This window comes from Cyclopterus lumpus, chromosome 3 (assembly GCF_009769545.1).
Source record: "Cyclopterus lumpus isolate fCycLum1 chromosome 3, fCycLum1.pri, whole genome shotgun sequence".
Classification (NCBI taxonomy): domain Eukaryota; kingdom Metazoa; phylum Chordata; class Actinopteri; order Perciformes; family Cyclopteridae; genus Cyclopterus; species Cyclopterus lumpus.
In genome coordinates, this window is record NC_046968.1 from 16,873,253 (window position 1) to 16,894,212 (window position 20,960).

A 20,960-nucleotide genomic window follows, 5' to 3' on the forward strand; every position below is an offset into this window, starting at 1 on the left:
GTATCGGCTGTGTACACAGTACACAGTAGATATAGAGTCAGGCTAAGAACAGCGTAGATGCTTGAAAGCACTAATCAACCTGGACAACAATGTCAAAGCAATTCATTCCATGCTGAACTCAGGTGTACACATCCGAGAATATTCTCTTAGGGCCCTGCAGTGTTGTGAAACTGACCTCTTACTAGTTTTGGACAAAGCTAAATATTCACAGAAAGAACAAAAATAAGTGCATTCTTTTATTAAAAACCTTGAATGTATATCTCTCAAACATGTGTAATAGTGTGCATCAATGTTTTATTTTTATTTTTTTAATCTTTTTCCTTTGTACTTTATACACAACATCTACGGCACATCATTCATCATCAGAGAATCTTACCTTCTGTCTGATCTCCTCCTCCATTTTGACAGGGGAACCCAGCTCAGCCACCTGTTTCACTCCATCGCTAGACACGCTACCATATTCCCACACCACATAGCTCTTAGAGTGGGAGGCACCAATAATGGCTGACCAGTGATTGGCACGACCTGGTGGAAGAAGACAAAAAAGCATGGCATCAGTTGGACATCCCAGCCTGTTTCTAAAAGTTATATCTTAATCATTTAATTAGCTGATCATTTTTGCCACTTGTAAAGGCTCAACTCTAAAAATGTAAATGATGATCGATCAGTTGATAAGTACATTGGGTCTGTTGATCGACAGACCAAACTCCCTGTTTGCCATAGTATATATGATGATCCATCAGAAAGGACAGCACAGGCTTAAGCTACTTGAGCTGTATGCAATTAAAGATGGTGTAACCTCCACCAATGTTGTATAAGGTATAGTAAGGCATGGAATACAGCTTTTCATCTAGTATTGATGTGTACAGGTCATTTTGAAGTATCCTTACTATCTCACTGATGTCTGATATGTCTACCTGACAACTGTCTGTCTCATATTCCATCATTACCCCCTTACTGCCATATAGTCCCCCTGCCTAATATGTTATTGTATACATACTGTTATTGTATAGATGGACTGAAATGACATCCAGCAACATTACCCTTAGAGGAAATCATGATTGTACAGCCCGGATCAACATAAATATGTGCTTTTGTACTGGTGGGGACCTAGTTTTAAAGACATAAACTTCAGTTGCTTTTCACAGATAATCACCCAAAAAGAACGATTATTTAGTTTTTTTTACATGATCAACTTCACTATCGTATGAACACTTTTATTTCAACTTATTTAGTCAAGGTGAGGTTCCCTCAGATAGGTGTTAGGTCTGCCTCTCATCTTTATGCAGCCCTTACTCTGCTGTTCTCTAAGTCACCCTTTCTGCCTTCTGCTTGTTCCCAGTCAAAGTCTAAACAAGATGAATCACTCTGGTAATCTAATCTCTGTGTTTGCAGTGTCACTGTAATGGCAAATTATGAAAACATAAACAGTTTTTTATAGGATGTTGCAGGCATTGCTAATGTTATTGTAGGACCTTTCAAATAGGACATTTATTTTTTATGACTTTTTACTTCTCCAAAATTGTATTTTACTAATATTTGGATGATTTATGTATGATTGTTTTCCCAGGAGAATTGTATCACATGGTATCAGCTATCACAGGACTAGTGTCCAGATTAGTGGTCCGGCTGCTGTTAAAAGTCAGAAGATTTAGACCCTGACCAACATATTTTGAAGTTCTCAAGAGAGAGAAAATATATCCTTTAATAACAGTATATTTATATAAGTGATTATTGCACATGGGTGGTGGGATGCTTACACACAATCAATAGTCTAGTGTTAATTCCAAAGAAGTGTTAGTACTGGTCAACTGTGTGTTGGACTCTACACACAATTAACCCACACTAACTACAAAACACGTGTAACAATTTGGAACCGGGACTAGCAATGTCAATATCATCTCTTTGGCCCTGATCTGGGTGTGTTATAAACAAGGAAAGGTACTCTTTTCTTATTGCTGCCAACGTTTTTTTTTTTTTTTTCATAAATGCTTTTGTGCTCCAGGTGCATTACATTTATCTGCCTTGCAGTTCACGGGGAAGCACCTTGAGAGGTCCGACCTGAAACGTGGTCTGCTGAAAAGAGATTAGTGGTGGCTGTTTCTGCTCTGTTCCAGTATGAAAAAGTGGAAATGGTTGGTGCTTTGCATGTTGCTACAGGGTAAAAATATTACTTTATTATTATTTTCGTTGTCCTTCATTTGATCTTTAAAGGCCTCTCAGACTTCATAAGTATGGAGTCATTGTTGTGAAATGGTGAAAATACAAATGCAGAGGATGCCTTTTATAATCATCCATATTTGTCATGACTGTAAATATTATTTCAAACATATTATTGGTTTAATATAATTGTTGATGGCCCTTTATGAAATTGTAAGGCTATAATAGGGAATTGTATTCCCAAGATTTCATAAATGTCTGACTCTGGCAAGCAGGCAGTCGTTGCCAGTAAGCAAATAGCTTTAACATTATGGCTTTGGTTTGTAGTTTATCTATCATTGAGTTATTTAGCCTTAGGTTGAGGCAGTATTAGTTTACTTCAAAGGTGGGTGTAATTTATAATTTGTAATACAGTTTTAGTAGACATTAGTGCCAGTGTTGAAGCTGTTGACCATCTTCAAGAATATGTTCAGAATATGGAGCCTCATAAGGCCATAACTGAACCCTTTGACCTCTCTATGTTAATAGGGCTGTCTGATACATGGTTTATTGCTGGATCTGAGAACAATAAATGATACATGGACTGTACTTGTATAGAGCTTTTCTAGTCTTCCGACCACTCAAAGCACTTTCACACTACATGTCATCATTCACCCATTCACACCCATTCATACACTAATGGGAAGGGCTACCATGCAAGGTTCCACATGCTCATCAGGACTCTAACTAATATTCATACAACATTCACACATGGTAAGCACAGCTACGGGAGCCATTTGGGGTTAAGTGTTTTGCCCAAGGACACATGGACATGGACTAGCGGAGCCGGGGATCAAACCGCCGATCCTCTGATTGTAGGACGACCCTGCTCTACAGTCGCCTCAATATTAAGAAAGTAACTATCTGTCTATCTATTAACAGAAAGATACTTGATATTTATCTTACCCCTGATTAAATAGTGACGCACCTTGGAAAAGGTCAACAAGAGTTTAGTGCAGCTGAAACAGAGTCAAACTGTGCTTTCCAGCATCAGACATTTGACTTCAATGTTGTCTGTGAAATTAAGGATGTGTGCATTGCTTGATGTCTGTAAATTAACAGACTTTGGACATGCTGTCCTACACAGAAGATGCAAAGTTGTAGTAATGCTAGAAAATACATAGCTGTTTATTGTATTATTATATTGTTTATTTATAGGTGACCATGCGCATGAATTAGATTAATTAGACAGCGATGTGAATGTTTTGATGTAAAATAAATCTAACAGTAGGCTTGAAGATCTTTCTCCGTTCTCCTTGTGTTTGTGAATGCATCATAAGCCTCATATGCAATCATATGCAACCACTTTATATTCTGTCAAGGGGAAGAAAGTGTTGGCTGGCCTAAATAGACAGGAGATAGAGGGCAGCTGTGTTTTTGGTGTATAATATTTCAGGCTGAACTTCAATATATTGGTTCGCTTGTGTCTTTACTATATGAAATTGACTAGAATGGGGTACTTTATCAATAAAAAATGCCAATAAAAAAATTAAAATAAAAACAGTCCTATTGGCCTGTTTTAAGGCACATTTTTTGTCTATAATGTGTGTCACCATATTGGTCAAAGGCTTAAAATATGAGGATGTCATGAAAAAGTTGTAGTATATCTCAGGTACCAAAACATGCCTGAGTACTACTTGGACCAGAAATAAAAAGTGAGACTAAGTTTACTTCTAGCTATTTTTCTTTACTTAAATGTATCATCAGAATTCAAGGACAGATCATCATGTATATGATGTTTATAGTATTGTAGTCAGTGAATAATATTGTCTAGTACAACATATGCAGTATGTTATACTAACTAGTTACCAACGAATGTGCAAGGAGAAATCCAACTGTAACACTATATGAATCAGGATGAAAAAGACACTACTTTTAAGTTGATCTATCTTCAAGATGTGTTTACGAATCAATATGTGAGAGTGAGCCACACAACAACTACTCCCTCCATAAGACAGTAAATTAAGGCTCCTTTCGATTTCAGGGTTTATCTTATTCCACTCTCATCAGTATATTGATCTGACCGGCGAGAGCTTGGAAAGAAAGCCAGTGTAATCCCTAAATCCATTCACATCCTGATAGTGTGGCTCAAGGTTATACACATATCACACTCAATCATATTACCATAGTTAGAGTTAGAGTTAACGCCACACGTCAATATTGAGATCCAGGTACTGGGGCTAAACCACCCATATGCCGGTAACATATCCTAGAGTATCTGAGGCTGCGGAGCTACACAAAAGCTGTTGTTTGTTGTTATTGTCAACAAATAGTAATAAAAGACCAAAATCATCAATTTGTTAATCCATTCCTCATTATATTGTGACTTCCCTTCCCAGCCTGTGGCAATCGCCCCAAACCAATTCATTCATATTTTTTGACTTAAATATTGATGAGTATGTACTTTCCCTTTCACAAAGGTTACATATTTTAACTTCTTGTTATTTTAAGCAAAGGTTAATCACACAGGAGTAAATGGTGCATTTGTTGGTGACTTGTTTTAGCTGCAGGTGTGGTGAACTCTTGAGTAATAATAACAGACAGATGCTGTCGGTGGAATCAGTTGAAAATAAACTGCAAAACCCATGTTCATTGTAATGCTCCCTGGAAAACAATAAAGGTCTATGGCATGGTAGTCTATAGAACAAACTATACTAATATGGCTACATTGGGAATACTTACGAGCAATATTAATTCCCTGCTGGTTTCAGACTTTTCATGAGAAAAAATAGAATATCAGCACACTTAAAATGTGTAATGGAGCTGAAGTCACATGACAAAGAGCAGATTAGTTTGTGCTTACGTGGATAGTCTTTGGGATGAATCTTCTCTGACCAGTTCCCAAAGAAGGTGACTCTGTACTTTGCTGTGCCACAGGCACAACAGTCAAGCAGAGGTTTATCTGTAACGTCGCCATATAGGGATTCTGTGCAGTAATGAGGGGGAAAGTAAAAGATTCAGAGAGTAAAATACAGAAGACCATGAGATAGGCGTAGAGAGATTGCTCGTTAGTATAAGGAGCAGAAGAGAGTGGTGCTCATCATAACATGGGCTGGGTGGTTTAAGAAAATGGGGGAGCAGAAGGGAGGAAAAGAGAGAGGGCATGAGAAAAGGGAGGATATAGCAGGGGTCTTTTGATCTGTTGCACAGTATGACAGCCAATGATATGCACAGTCAGGGGGTCACACTCATGTATAATCATTTACATGCCGGAGCATAGCGGCAGAGAGGACTGTCCCCGCATCACAATACAAGAATACAGGAACATAGAGTAAAGAAGACAGACTAAAAAAGAGACTGTATGTGGGGTGGAAACTGAAGGTATGGAGATTGAAGGTATAGACATGCATGGTAAATGATTTATTCAACGTCAATAAAAGAAGCCTACCTTTCTCACACATTCGCTTGGTGAGTAAGCCTTCATCTTGGAAATGGATTATCCTCTTCTGTACAATGCTTGCCCTGCACAAAGAGAACAAAAAGAATTAGAGGCAGTGAGGAGTAAAGTTTATTGGGACCAGCACCAAGTGCAAATGTAAGCCTAAGGGGCAAAAGTATGGAGAAAAGTCAAGTTAAAAAAATAAATAAAATACAAGACAAAAGATAGCAGGAAATGTGGAACATCTTGGCTTTCAAGATGTGAGAAAGTCTGAACAGAGGATTGTCTCAGATGGAACAGGTGCAACATTATTCATAATCATCTTCCTGTTGATTCAGTAGACTTATAAAAGCAGGTATCCAAGCTCACATGATAATTGCAAAATCACGCTTTCAGATGGAGGCATTCAACGTCTCATACAGAGACCACAAAGGCATGCATCAGCATTAAGAAATTGAAAGGCTGAAGACAAAACTGAAAGAGAAAGATGACAACTAACAGTAATTTCTGCATTTCAAAAGTCCCGACGGCACTTTGTAAAAAAAATTCCCAGAAAGAAAAAGACATAGTACGTATATATTACGCTATGCACAGTGTCGATAAGAACTGATTGACAAGCCAACTGTAATGCTCCCCAAAATGTAAAGGCCTGGCACAGGGGAGCTTCTCTAGATTGAGTTGTCTTGAGAGGCTTGTTCCACCGGGTGGTGGGGAACACAGGTCTGAGGGGGCCTCGACATGTAAATCCACCACAGATAAACCTATTCAGTCCAAAAGATTGAAACAGAAAACCAGCCTCCAGGCATCTAACGTCCTCACAAACACCAGCCTTTTACACCAGCCATGGCTGCAGGAAGGTTTCCATGGGGATAAAACCCAACAATGATGTGCGAAATGGATGAGGTCCAGGTGGGCCGAGTCCAGCTGGACTGTTAGGATATCATTTAGTATCACACTAAGCAGAGCTGTGTTGTGCTATATTGGGCTGAGCTGATCCCAGAACTCGTCCTAGATAGCAAGAAAAACAGTGACTTAGCGGAAATGAGATATTCATTCACCCAAAAATGCTTCACTTAATCTAGTTCCATTTTATTGGCACATTTAATTTACATCCTTTGTTTTGGCATTTGTATTCTCCAGGGTTAGGGTTATTGCAACCCCATACTATCACATTTTAATGGGACACTATACATTTTGATGACATACTAAACTATCACATTGTAATGGCATACATGGTATGAAATCTTAAGTACCACTTTGGACATAAGTGTTTTCAGTAATGCTTTTAATAGTTATTTGTATGACTTTTTTTTTACATAATATACTATACTATAACGTAAATATGACATACTCCTCACCACACCGTAATTCTCCTAGTTAACTGACTAGTGTCCAATACTGTTTTTTAGGTCAAAATCAGTGGCAGTGAATTACTTTTGACGACATTCTTTTGACATACTATAATACTACGACTTCAGTATGGCATACTATATTGTGACATTTATGACATTTCTATGACATACTGTACTATGACATTGTATTTGTAATGATTTTTATGATATACTATACAATAATTTGTGTATGGAATGCTATACTTTTAATGACAATTAGATGACGTTCTATACATTGACATGTTCATGACATTTGTTATAGCATACTATACTATGATATTTTGTTTGATGATTTTATGACATACTACGTTAGAACTTTTTATGACATGTTTATAGCATAATTTAAGACAACATCTTTATTACATCCTATGCTGTGGAAATTTGTTAAATTACATCTTTATGGATTATTTATGGTAAACTACTATGGAATTGTCATGAAATATTCATAACATACTATAATATGACTTTTATTGACATTCTATGTTGTATAATTTGTTCATGACACATTTACAATACTATGACATATTTGTGGTATACTCTGCTACAACATTTTATGATTTTGTATAGCACATTATACAATTACATTTTTATTATAAATGCACATCAGGACTACCTAACCATTCATATTTAAAATTTTAACTTTTAAATAATATTTCTATATTAAACTATAATATGGTATTTTAAATAATTTTTATAAGACATTATAACATGATATTTGTATTATATTTTGATTTCCCACTGTACTCAGACATTTTAATGACTTCTTTATTATAAAATACACTAAATGGTATACTATACTATAAAAAATGTTGTATGACATACTTTAATTTTCATGACATTTCATAAAATAGTGTACTATAAAAAAAGTATTACAACATAATCCCACACGATACTATGACATTTATTTTTACTTTTTTTATGAATTACTTTACAGTGGTATTCTAATGTTTTACACAACACTATGTCATTTGACATATGGCATTGAGTACTATGACATTTTGCTGGCATTTTTGTAGCATTCTATACTATGATATTGTAATGACATTTCATGGTGTACTATATTATGATATTTTAATGACACCATGACATACTATACTATACTAATTTTTATTTTCAAACTATACTTTATATTTCTGTAATATTCCATAATATTGTATTTTTAAGATGTACTATACTATGTTTTTTTTAAAATATATAATTTGAATATTAGTCATAATATAGTATGTCTAAAAAAGTATTAGTAAAGTACAGTATGTGAAAAAATGTCAATCAATGTAGTATGTTGTAGAAAGTCAACATAGCTATGGTATTGCATGTCAAAAAAGTAATAGTATAGTTTGTCAAAAGAAAGTCATGAAATGTCCTAGTATAGCTTATTGAATAAAAGCCTTAAAGTGTGTAAAATAAAGTAATAATATATGTGTGTAATATATGTATTCATAAAAATGTTATAGTCTACTTTTTTCTTGTAAGTAATAAAAAACTAAAAGTATAGCATGTCAAAAACAGTCATAATTTAGTATGTAAAAGAAGTCATACATTTTTTTTTTTTTAATGACCTCCTATTGTCTTTTCCAAACCACCTGTCCTTGACCTCGATGGAAAACTTCAAGTCAAGGAAAGATGTGAAGGAGAATTCATAAGGATGTAGGAAAAGACAACCACGCTGCTCAACTCCACCTTCACTATGTTTTGTAATTATGATGCGACTGCACAAGTTATGAAAGAGGAGCTGTCATGGTAAAATGACATTTTAAATGAACCCGCATCCTACACTTTGACTAGTGCATTCTAACATAATATATAAAAGCAGGTTATGTAAAGAGCTCCTTCAGTGAGGAGAGATACTGCACAGGTCCTTCCTTCCTCTTTTCAGTCAACACTGCTTCCAGCAGATCGCATAATGGATGACTTCATCCATCCTTCAATTATCTTTCACCGCTTACCCTGTTCAGGGTCACGGGGGGGCTGATCCCAGTTGACACCCTTTACAATCAACACTGCTTCCAGCAGATCCCACAAACCAAAACTGACAATTCATTCATGTGCAATATAAATTCAACTGTTCAATATCAGTATTTCCTGTGGCCGTAATGTGAATTCAACCGTTCAGTTCTAGTTAGATTTATAGTGTTTAATTATTGATTTTAGACCTATCATATACTTTTTAACTGATGCTGTTGTGATTGCACTAACCCTTTTGCTGCTGTAACATTGTAAATGTGGAATAAAGTATTGTGTTGTCTTAAACATGCACACACAGGGGAAACATATGACTTCATTACTATGAAAAAAGGAATATAGGCTGCCAGGAATATAGGCTGCCAGTCACAAAGGTATGATAAATATTTAGTTTGACTTCTGAAGAAAATGTATATGTGTGTATTCCCCCCCCCCCCCCCCTACTCCTTTTTGTATGTGTATTGTTTGTTAATGTATGTAGTTTATGAGAATTTGTTTATTGACAGTTCATTTTATGTGTTATTTGTTGTTTGTTTTTGTACTTACTTGCTACATTTTCAAGACAATGAAACAAAATGGTTGTCACTGTCCCCTCATATTCATCAATGTGAATCCCATTATTTAGAGGACTGTATGAAAACAATTGTTTAATCTGTACAAGATAGGCATATTGGTTGTTTTCATGGACGGCCAAATGGTGCGCATTTTAAAGGAATTGTGGGAAGGCATTATCTTTTTTCCTTTGGTAAAAGATGGTCCAGTATTCCCTTTGCTAAAGGAGATAAGAAAGGAAAAGATCCAAGCACCTTTTGTGTGTCTTTAGATCATTTTAAAAGCTTTTATCATGACGGCAATACTTCCGGGTAATTTCACTCAGTTAGGAACCTTCCGAAGTAAAACTACTTTTCTACCGCAGCCATTGTCATAGTAATGTCATCATAAAGTTGTTGTTTTTTTGTCAATGAACATTCTTAATTCTAATATATATTACAAATAGAAAAAATAAGAAAATGTAAATAAAACACTCCAGCGGCTGTCTGCCTCAAGCACACTTAATGGCTTAATGCACCACATGATTTTAGGAACACAATGCCCCTTTCATCCATTGAAAATGAATTATAAGGTTAGGCTGAACAAGGAATAACTCAACAACTGTAACGACGTCACAGAAGGCGGCCGCAGTGTGAGGGACACCGTGTCCCAACAGCAAGTGTTGCATCAAGTTGTGTGAACGGCAGATCGGCTGTGCACTCGAGACTAGCCAAACGATGGATGAGGAGTACTCGCTGATTTTGACATTAATACTTTTTAAACTATAAACGTGTTTTCTATTCTATACATATTCTATACATTAATGACATTAATATAGCCAGCAGTAAAGTAGGAAACTTTCAGCCAATCTCCTTCCAACCAGCTGCCACATTATTTAGCTTTTTGTAGTGACATGAGGAAGTATCACTTAGATAACTTCTCTTTTCAAACTTCAAGAATCAGGCGTTCGTCGTCCGGGCTTTCAAAGCAAGCAACACGAATAGAAACAGGACGTCCGACAAATCTAGATTGAGATGGTAAAAATATTAATAAAATAAAAATGGAAAACGGTAAGAAAAATTTTGATCTTTATCATTCTAACAAAAAATGGAAGAATTGAAATGTGTCTTAAAACACACTATCTTGAGTTAAATGCTCCTCCATTTCGTCTTTCAACACATTAACAGTGGATCGGATTCAGGCATTGATTTCAAAGCTGTAAGCCAAGACGGCCTTCCTTTTCAGTCAAATTAACTTTTTAACTCTCTCCCACATACTAATAATGTATACCACGTGCATTGCCATTCGTTCTCACAGAAAATCACAAAAGATCAACATAGTTATACGATTATATACTACAGTCAGTACACTCACTCTGCTCACACACATTATACAAATTCACACGCATTACTATTCTCTCTCTGCATTTCTTATTTCAATGACACAATTTTAATTAAATATCATGTTTACTTTAGAGGGTATATTGGTGAACATGTGAGATTATGATGGTGTGTCCAAGAAGAAGTTTGATATATAGCCAAAACGGCCTCAAAACATAACATGAATGATGAAATGATTCAAGGTAAGTGAGACCACCAGCACATCTCTAATTGTTCACGCTTTAATTCAATCTCACCCCAATTTCACATATCTCCCTGAGAGAGAGGAGCACACTCTGCCTCACTGCTTGCCCACTCTCCCGGGCTGGCCAGACAATCAAGCGGAGTAATGCTTATTTAACATCCAATTTAAATTCTATCTCACTTTGCCGTATCCACACCGCCACCGATCCTAATCACCCCAAAAGTGCACTGATTTAAACGTGTGTGGGGGGATTGAGTAGGCCTATATATGCAAGTTCAAGAGCTTAATAAAAAGAGAACAAGAGGAAAATATTAAAAAATATATAAAAGAAAAAATAAAAGAGCAAGATATATTTTGTTTTTTTGTTTTTATGGCTACTTTGAAATGTGCATGCCTCTCTTTTACAAAAAAAGAAACAACTAGGAGACACTGCACAAACTAAATATATTTTCATATAGTTTATATGTGTCTGCTTGACTATAGTGGCCTTTAAATTCTTTGAACTGTCCTATCATTGAGCTGAAGAAGATTAACAGACTGTGATGCTGCATGTGGTTGTGACATTCATCTGATCACTGATACACTTCCTAAGTCAGACAGCCCATCAAAACAAATCACACTCCCCCATATTGCACAGTGCCAGAGAGGGATGGCAAATATATTGCTTCATACATACAAATGGAAAGATAAAAGATTGCGGCAAGTTCAATGGCATCTGCAATATATGGACTATATTTTGATGTGACTTCAACCACAAGGATTCACCTGTAACAAGAGCTCATGATCAAAAGGTAATGTTAGAATGGAAGACAATTATTGTTAATCCAATTAGACAATAAGCTAAACATTTGATTTGAAAGAGAGTCTGATGGTCAGGGGTAATGACTAGGAACAACCATCTTTAAAACAATCCTAAAACTGGGTTCTTCAGGTTGCAATCATTTAAGTGTATTGTGCCAAACGAGTTACCAGAGTAGAGTAGAGTTGAGAGTTGGGTTCTGATTCAATTTTAGAAGATCCAGTTTTCTAGTCGGAAGAATACCATTATTTATTAAGCTCAGAGGCTAATAAATCCCTTATCGAATGTGTATCTTTATTTACTCTGATTTAATTGCAAAGAGCAAAGAAAGTCGGAGCCACTGATAAGTTGGAGCTAATTACAATTCTGTGTTCAGTGTTTTCTGCACGCCAGTACTGATCCCATGTAAGTGGAAAGACGCATCACTCTCTAACACTACTGTACAGTGGACCATTCTTTTTTGTAGTTCAATATGACTTTGGTAGTGCGGGAGCAGTGCACAGCCCAACAAAATAAGAGTGGGATACCAGCAACTGAGGTGCAGTGGTAGAAACCTTGGCCTGATGTGATTCTTGAATGTAAGACAGTTGAAAATAACTGTATTGGATGGAAAGATGTTCAAAGTCTGTGCTCTGAGTTCAGGAGTTTGAATGAGTATCCTTGTCTGACCCTATCATCACAGACGAAAACCAAACCACCAAGTTCGGTCTTTCCATCTAAAAGACATCAGCTGCCTGACAATTATACTGCAACAAACCACTCGAGAGGAGAAACAACGTTTGAGTCCCAGGAGCTTCCTAACAGAAACATGCATGCCACACACACACTTCTTATTTCATGGCCAGGTATTTTTTTTTTATTACCATATTTTACAGGCAGGATGACTGACCGAGCTCACTTGGATACAAATTGAAAACAACATTTATCCTGCCTGGGGAAAATGTCCTCTCTAAATTAATCTATGAAATTAGCAATCATTTGACAATATTTTGTTTCTTTCTATGCATATTTGTTGAGAACACAGTATGTTCTGGTTTATATTCCCATGTTTCTCTGCTGGTAAGTGCTGTATGATACACAGTACACAGCCGTAGTGGACAAGAATGTCTCTCCCTCTGAACAGTTTACATATAAAAAACCCCATTAGTTAGTTAAATGAGTTGAACCTCCTCAATCATTAAGACTTTATTCAACTTTTGTTTTGTTGCAGCACAAAGGCAAACACCACACTTTACGAGTGCCAGTTAGTGCAAATATCCACTCCAAACCTGTATTCAAGATTTTCAGAGGCATCTCTTTTGAACGTCTTACTCTACCCCTCGTCCTACCGCCTGCGCCCTGGTATTACTATATACACCTCTGCACTTCTAGGCTGTACGTCTTTTTCTCTCTATCCATGTGCTGAACTGAGTACAATTCTGCCATCATCCCATTGGTCTCTATGGGGACCAATGGGGACACCCCAGAGAAGATTAAAACAAAGACAACAACAAATTTGTTTTTTTGAGAGGACAAGAGAGAGAGGAGCGATTGAGAGGAAAGCTCAGATGTTATTGAGAGGGCAGGTCATGAAAATACTCCAGAAAGACCAGCACAAGGGAAATGGAAAAATAGAGACACAGCGACTGTGGTAGAGCAGGGTCAATCACAGGATCAGCGGTTCGATCCATGGCTCCGCTAGTGCATGTCGATGTGTCCTTGGGCAAAACACTCAACCCCAAATTGATCCCGCATACTGTGCCTGTGGGGTGTGAATATGTGTGAATGTTAGTTAGAATCCTAATGGGCAAGTGGCACCTTGCATGGTGGCTCCTCCCATCAGTGTATGAATGGGTGTGAAAGCATGAATGATGTCATGTATGTTAAAGCACTTTGAGTGGTTGGAAGGCGAGAAAAGCGCTTTACAAGTACAGGTCCATTTACCATTTACATAGAAAAGGAAAGCTCGTCACATTCTGTATCAGACACATACTAAGATGCATTATTAAACAAGTTAACCTTTCTATCTTCCCTTTGTACAGAGGAACAGGGATAGAAACCAAAAGGGTACAAACACAGTGAAATAATGTATTGATCAAGAGGCCTTGTGTATCTTTCCACCTCCTGTACTCACATTATTTCCCCACAGTACTGGATTAATAATTGGATTCATGATCTTTCTTGATTCAGCTGAGCATGACTACCCTTCTTTACTCAGGCAAGCCCAAAGGACACACAAAAGCAGAATTGATCGCTGTCAATCAACATTATTATTATGTCAAGCATTCATTATTATTAAATGAAATACATTGTTTATAAATCCAAGAGAAATGAAAATCTCACAAGATGTTCTGTGCTTAGCTTGGTGGAAGGCATGTAAAATAGATTTACTGTACATGTGGATTTGATGTATGCCACACAGCTAGCAATCCCAAAAAGCTGCAATATATGATTAAAACATATGTAGAGTTGTAATAGGTTATTTTGATTTGCACATGTAAATAAAGGGAGTCTTGTGTTTTTAATTAATACATAAAGAAAGTTAGGATAATTAATAGGGATTATTATGAAGAGGAATGTATTATAAAGCATAAGAGACAATCACTGTTTTATTATTGTAACTGTATGTATTGATAACTGTATGATGCATGAGAATGAATGGTAGTTTATGGCTTAGAGATGTTAGATAATATGGAATCGGGGTGGGAACCCGTGACGTTACTTTTATTCTGAAGGCAAGATAAGAGGTTTTATTCTGAAGGGGAACTTCTCTGTCTTGAACTGAAGTGTGGCGTTTGACCCCGTCACCTTTGAAGATGGCCTTAAGCCAACCAAAGTGATGCTTTGTTTTACCCAGCGAATTACTAACATTTGAGGTGTTAAAAAATGTTGCCATTAAATATTGTTAACTTTAACCCATTGAATCCTGAATTTCCTTTCACTTACCATATACCAATCTTGGAAATGTTTAGTGAAAATGTTGAACCATCCTTTTACGTCAATCTCTTTCGTGAAAAAACTAACTGTCACTGTGTATAAATATGAACGTTGTAGCGCAAGTAGCGCAGTCCAACAAAAAAGGCAAGTAATACATCCTTATGATAATCTTAGAGTGTGTAACTTGTGCTGCTGTGAAACTGTATTACATTACACAAAGAGGTGTTTCTGTTATTTAGTCTGTTGATATAAATGCTATCAATCTGCTATAATAAATGTATCTTGCAAAACATACAAAAACAGGTGGCTGCCTGGAAGGTGTAAAAATAACAACTTCTAAAATACACCATCTAAAAGCTTTTGGTATGCTTTGAAAATAGGGATATATAAATAGGGATAAATAAGGAGATAATCATATATCAAATATATCCTTGAGACTTGTAGCATAAGCTTGCATCTTATATTCTCCAGTGATCCGTGGGTATTGATGCAGGGAGAAAGGCATTTTAAATGTTGATAGAAAGGGGCCGTCTTACTCAGCACATTACCAGACCTCATAGAACATAATTAATTACCGTTCAGCAAGTTTAGCTGAAAGTTAATCCTCCATCATTAGTGTGTAGCATATCTCTAAGCATTTGAGCTGAGGACTCGTGTATCCTCATCAGACTCAGCATCAGTTGCAGTATACATACTTAATGGTGACACAGCCAGAGCCACTGGGGGGCGCAGTCCAAAACACCTGGATGCTGGTGCGTCTACGAGGAGTGCTCTCTGTCACTGCAGGGGGGCAGCTGGTCATGAACTGTGTTTCCTCCTCATCAATTATCTGTAAACAAGCACATACGCATACAAAAGGATTAGTGATGAATAAAAGTGTCCTCAAAAGTCCTCAAAAGCACTTGAAGCATGTGATTTTATACATTATGGGTTGGACAATTCCACATTAATTTCCTCTTCGCCTGTGAGCTCAAGTGCCTATAAAAATAATTAGAAGCTAAAACTGACATTAATTTCATATTTTTATGTCCCCTCAGGGGATTTAACCCAAAGTATGTGAAAAATATACAACATCAGTTGTTGGTACAACAAACACATTTGACTTTAGCAGCAATATGCTGAGATGAACAGAATCTTTTCACATGCACTGGTTCAAATACTCATGCATACTGTATGTGTTAAATAAAGCATCCTGAAGTTCAGGATCCCTCCAATTGGCCCAAAAACAATAGGATTGCTGATTGTTGAATATGAGATATCATTAACAAGAGAGGCGAGAAGAAAACCGCTTCTGCCACATTAAACATAAGTTTATATTATGTTGTTCTCTAATCTTTACTGTTTTTTTTCTTGTGAGATACGGGATACTCAGTCCACACAACAGTATGCAATGTTTAACAAGGAGTAAATTCTGCTTATGTTTAAAGTATTACAAGGTAAAACCACTGTATCAGAATGCCAGAGACAGGCCGGTTGATCTTCCTCATTCTGTTCCTTGTGGAAATCTCTTCATCGTTTGTTTGTTGAGGACAAGGACACAAGCTTCTTCAGACCTTCCTCCACAGTATAACAATTTGACGCCAAACAGCAAAGTAATCAATCCAGTTCAGTGAATGGGTGATAAGTATTAATAAGACATGGGTATTAATACAGAGTGAATTACACTGGTGGAATGAAGTAAATTGAATTGAAGTCATCAGTGTTCGATTAATCCGAGAGTTCACACCCAAATGCCCAAACATGATTCTATCACTATCGGCATGAAAGAAAACCTGAGACACTTTGGGTCAAACTGAATGGTCCAAATTCATTCTGCACTCAACTCAGGTGTACAACTGAGACATTGAGCATCTCATTGATTTGAACTGGACAGGAAATTAGTAGAGGGGGTTACATTAGGGAGTACAGCCGGTTAGCTAATATTCACTGGCCAGAGACTAAAGATCTGTTTGATACAAAGTGACATCAGGGCAGTAGAGAAGGGGGACGTTCTCACTCCATAAAGCTGTCAGCAGAGAATTTCCTTTGTCATACCATGTTATGAATGAGTTCCCTCTTAAAGTGGATTGTGTGTGAATGTGCATTCCTCTGTATGTGTGTGTGTGTGTGCGTGTGCGTGTGCGTGTGCGTGTGTGAGTGCGTGCGTGTGTGTGTGTGTGTGTTTACACGTGCGGTGCATGTGTATGCAGTCTTAGGGATTATGCAGACCCCCCCCTCCATGTTCCCATGGTTTCTAACAGGCATCCTGGGGTGGCCTGACTGGACTACAACTCATTCTAAAACCAGTGAAGTCTTAGGGAATGCATTAAACACCATCTGCAAACAGAAGTAACCAATTGTCTGCTAAATTACCTATGACATGTTTCTTCGTGTGCATAATTGCAAATGTTAAAAAGAGACAGGCCTCGAATTTTGGGAAAAAAGAAAATTGTGACATATAATTGAAAAAAACTGAGTTGTGTTTCATGGTTTATGCAGAACTTTGTGCATCAAAGTAAACAAGTGTTTGGCTCTAGCAGCTGGGCCCTATTTCTCGTACCTGGCTAACGTGGTTAGCGGGATAATATTCCGGATGAGATTACACAAGTCAGGGTTTTCGGTTCCTCGAAGCAAGTTTGGCGCAGGCTCATTCGGTCTAGCTGGATAAACTGGTCACGCCCCCTGAAGAAAATGGCAGCTCCCTTCCTCATTGATGAAGGAGTGATATTAATTAGATTAACGTTTTATAGGGAGAGAGTTCTCCGAGATCGCCAAGATCCGTTATCACGTGATGATGACTTCCTATACGAGTGCCATCAATTCTGCCCACAAAGAATCATTTATTAAAGACCTTCTCGAGCCGTACATTGAACACCACACGCCGCAGCCCTGCATTGACTGTCTCACAGACTGTATGCAGAGCCTTGTTGTACATTGTTGTACAGTGTGGTACATTGTGGTACAGTGTGGTACATTGTGGTACAGTGTTCGACAGTGTTCTACAGTGTCGGCGATGCAGAACATCGGGAAAGCCGCTGTATGCCATGGTTTTGGTGGAACTCATGGGTGTTCATTACGTTTCATGGCCATGTCCGTGTAAATGCAATACAAGTTCTATATGGTCATCTCCACATACATGTATATACACATATGTATTATCTACTTGTTCTGAAAGAGTTGAGATAGCTATTTAGATCTCATTGGATGATGCATGCCATTAAGCCGACTGCCAGCAGGCACATTTAAAGAATGAGGCACTTAAAATTAGCCGATACATTTTCCCAACACTTATGCTGCGTTGCGAGTAGATTCCATGAAAGTCAATGCACAGACAAATGGATGCAAATAAAGAGGATTGTCATCCACACGGGTGATGTTATGTATAAATATATATATATATATATATATATATATATATATATATATATATATATAAATATATATATATATATATATGATATTAATGTTATGAACCCAAACACGAGGGCATTAGATGTTCCGAGTATAAAGCAGTAGTTATTTCTTCCATGGTGGATGGCGGAAGTTATAAATGTTTCCATGGAGATAAGCCACGCCCCCTCTCCAGCACGAGTGAAGTGAATGAGTTGATTAGATTTTGCCATGATTATGGTCTGGAATTCCTCATATACGTTCATGATCATCTCCTGAATTTAAAGGGGCACGCGCAACTATCCTGTGAACTGACGTCTGGCTCAAATTAACGAGATGGTTTGAGTGCGGATCAGCCTTTAAGAAACCGGGATAGCCTGATGTCAATCATCATGTTAATTTTAGCCGGCTAATAGGACATTTGATCGACTTAGTTGAGCCACGTACGAGAAATAGGGCCCTGGTCAGACCAAAACAATAACGTTGATCTAAAATAACATGAAGACTGGACTAGAAAAGTGAATGCAAATGGAACAATATCTGTTGTGTTTTCAGCAAAGAGGCAATGATTTCACCCTTTGCATAGCCACGTTTGCCTTTTTTTGTTCTATCATCTCACCCTGCTGAGAAGTAATGTTTCATCAGACATCACCAGCATGGCCCACTGGTTTACGCTCTTGCCAACAAACACACATACACACAGTGGCATCTGACCTTCCCAGAGAGCTCAATAAAAGTGCTTTTCATCAAGTCGGGAGCTGTCCTGAGACGGCTGAGATGGGGCACACCAACAGATTTCAAATGAGCTGTATGTTAAATAAAGCCTGACGTCTTCTGTTGCAGCTTTTTTTTTGTCATCTCTCAATGCCTGGAGGGCCGGCCCACCCAGGACCCTTTCAGAGTGGAGGAATGGTGTGTGCGTGTGTGTGTGTGTGTGTGTGTGTGTGTGTGTGAGAGAGAGAGAGAGAGAGAGAGAGAGTGTGTGTGTGTCTGTGTGTGTGTGTGTGTCTTTTTTTAAACATAAAACATGAAAGACTACCTGAGCAGGTGATGCTAGAGGAATATCTCTTTGGACGGTAGTTTATCTTTAATTCGATGTCACATGGTGCTTGTAACGAAACAGGTGATCATCTGCAGCTGTGAAAGAGACCTTCAACTTCTTAAAACCTAGCAGACATATCCATTATTTTTACTTTAGATGCCAACATCTATGGTCACACATCTATCTATCATTTGATGTGCACTCCTCACTCAGTCTCATCCATGTGTGGAGAGCAAAGTGACTGAACGTGGCTAAATGATGTAGTGTTTCCCCTTTTTACTCCTGCCGGTCACACCACGCCACACACTGTCATACCTCCGAAGACCAATCTCAAGGTTGGCACTATATAACAACAGCATGAAATCAATTGCAAGGACAAATACAACTGAAAATAATCTTGCAAGTGGGGTATGACAAGATAACTCCACACATGCTGTTAAACCCATTAAAACACATTCTTTACAAGGTCTGAAGACATATAATTTGAAGTTCTCAGCTTCATGTACTTTATGTATGCCTTGCATTTTCTTATGAAAAAATACACTGCATCATGGTATACTGGTTTTACTGTTGTGAACTACAATCAAGTATTTATCTAACATTTTGCGTACTTGATATAGCTAAAACAAATTCCTCGGTTGCTCAGTTTTTGTTTTAGGATGGCATCCTGCACTGTAAGCTTTATGAATTTATGAAACTGCAGCCTAGACATGGATGAAATAACAATTTGGTATGACACAGTAAGCTAAACAACAAGAATCAGTGAAGAGGAATTCATTTAAAGGTTATGAACGTTCTGTTATATCAACTTAACCATGTAGTTATACACTGTGAATGTGCTGTAATAGCATCTACGCACATTACATGATGCTCTGTATAGCACTATATATACTCCTTTGTAGCATTCAAGAAATGTATGTTATATTACATAAATAATATCTTTCCTCATTCAAACTCACCCACATACACATCCCATCAACCACTATTCTGCTTTTCTCTCCCACTCGACTCCTCACACTGTATTATAATTACAATGGCCTCACATATTCGGCCATTATCACAAGCGTGTGACACCATCGGTTTCCTTGTCTTCTTCCAACACTATTGGCTTCACTCTGTTCTCTCTCTTACAGTACTCCAGCTCGTTCTGCCTGTGTAAAATACGTATTAGCCTTTCAACTGCACCAGTGCTTGTGGGCACACAACTCTTACATTCTACACATGTGCACAGTACTTTTCACAACCTGAAAAGCTGAGCTGAGTATGCCGTTTTCATATCAAGCCCATTTGAGAAGGTAAGGTGAGAATAATCACACCTTGACATGTAATTACAGGAAAGCTGTGCAAAGAAAATCTGTCAAGACCCCCCACCCCCCCAATCTACAACAAGATCTGCCTTTTTTCTTTCTTTCTTCACACAGTTCATGCACAGTGTTGTGCTGGAGTCCAGAGGAAGTATCTACACTAAGTACCAGGGTTACAGGTGTGATATATGGTTTAATTAATTGCCATGTAACTGTGCTCTGATGATAAAGAAAACATAGCTACTGGTCATCTTTTCCAATTTTACAAGCAGTCATATCTTTAGCTGCAACCTTACCTGGAAATTGCCAGCGTAGTCCTTGTCCCTGTCTCCTTCTGCTCCCTCCCTCAGGGCAATAAGGGTGAACCCTCTGAAGTAGGCGGGGCTGGATGCAATCACAGTCACTGGATGAAATCAAACAAGAGAGACAACAAGCATCACTTGACAGAGAAAGCAGCTGAGTTACAACCCTAACTGCCAAACCA

At 37.7% G+C, this 20,960-nt stretch overlaps 1 protein-coding gene across 1 annotated transcript in view; it reads right to left on the reverse strand.

Moving 5' to 3' along the window:
- spon1a (spondin 1a) overlaps positions 1-20,960 on the reverse strand; it is a 55,428-nt gene that overhangs the window by 33,320 nt on the left and 1,148 nt on the right. Inside the window, exons 2-6 of the mRNA XM_034528049.1 lie at positions 20,773-20,879; positions 15,457-15,590; positions 5,588-5,661; positions 5,003-5,125; positions 377-525 (exon numbers count right to left, since the gene is read on the reverse strand). Coding sequence (XP_034383940.1) covers positions 377-525; positions 5,003-5,125; positions 5,588-5,661; positions 15,457-15,590; positions 20,773-20,879 — 587 coding nt within the window. The remainder of the gene's footprint in view (positions 1-376; positions 526-5,002; positions 5,126-5,587; positions 5,662-15,456; positions 15,591-20,772; positions 20,880-20,960) is intronic.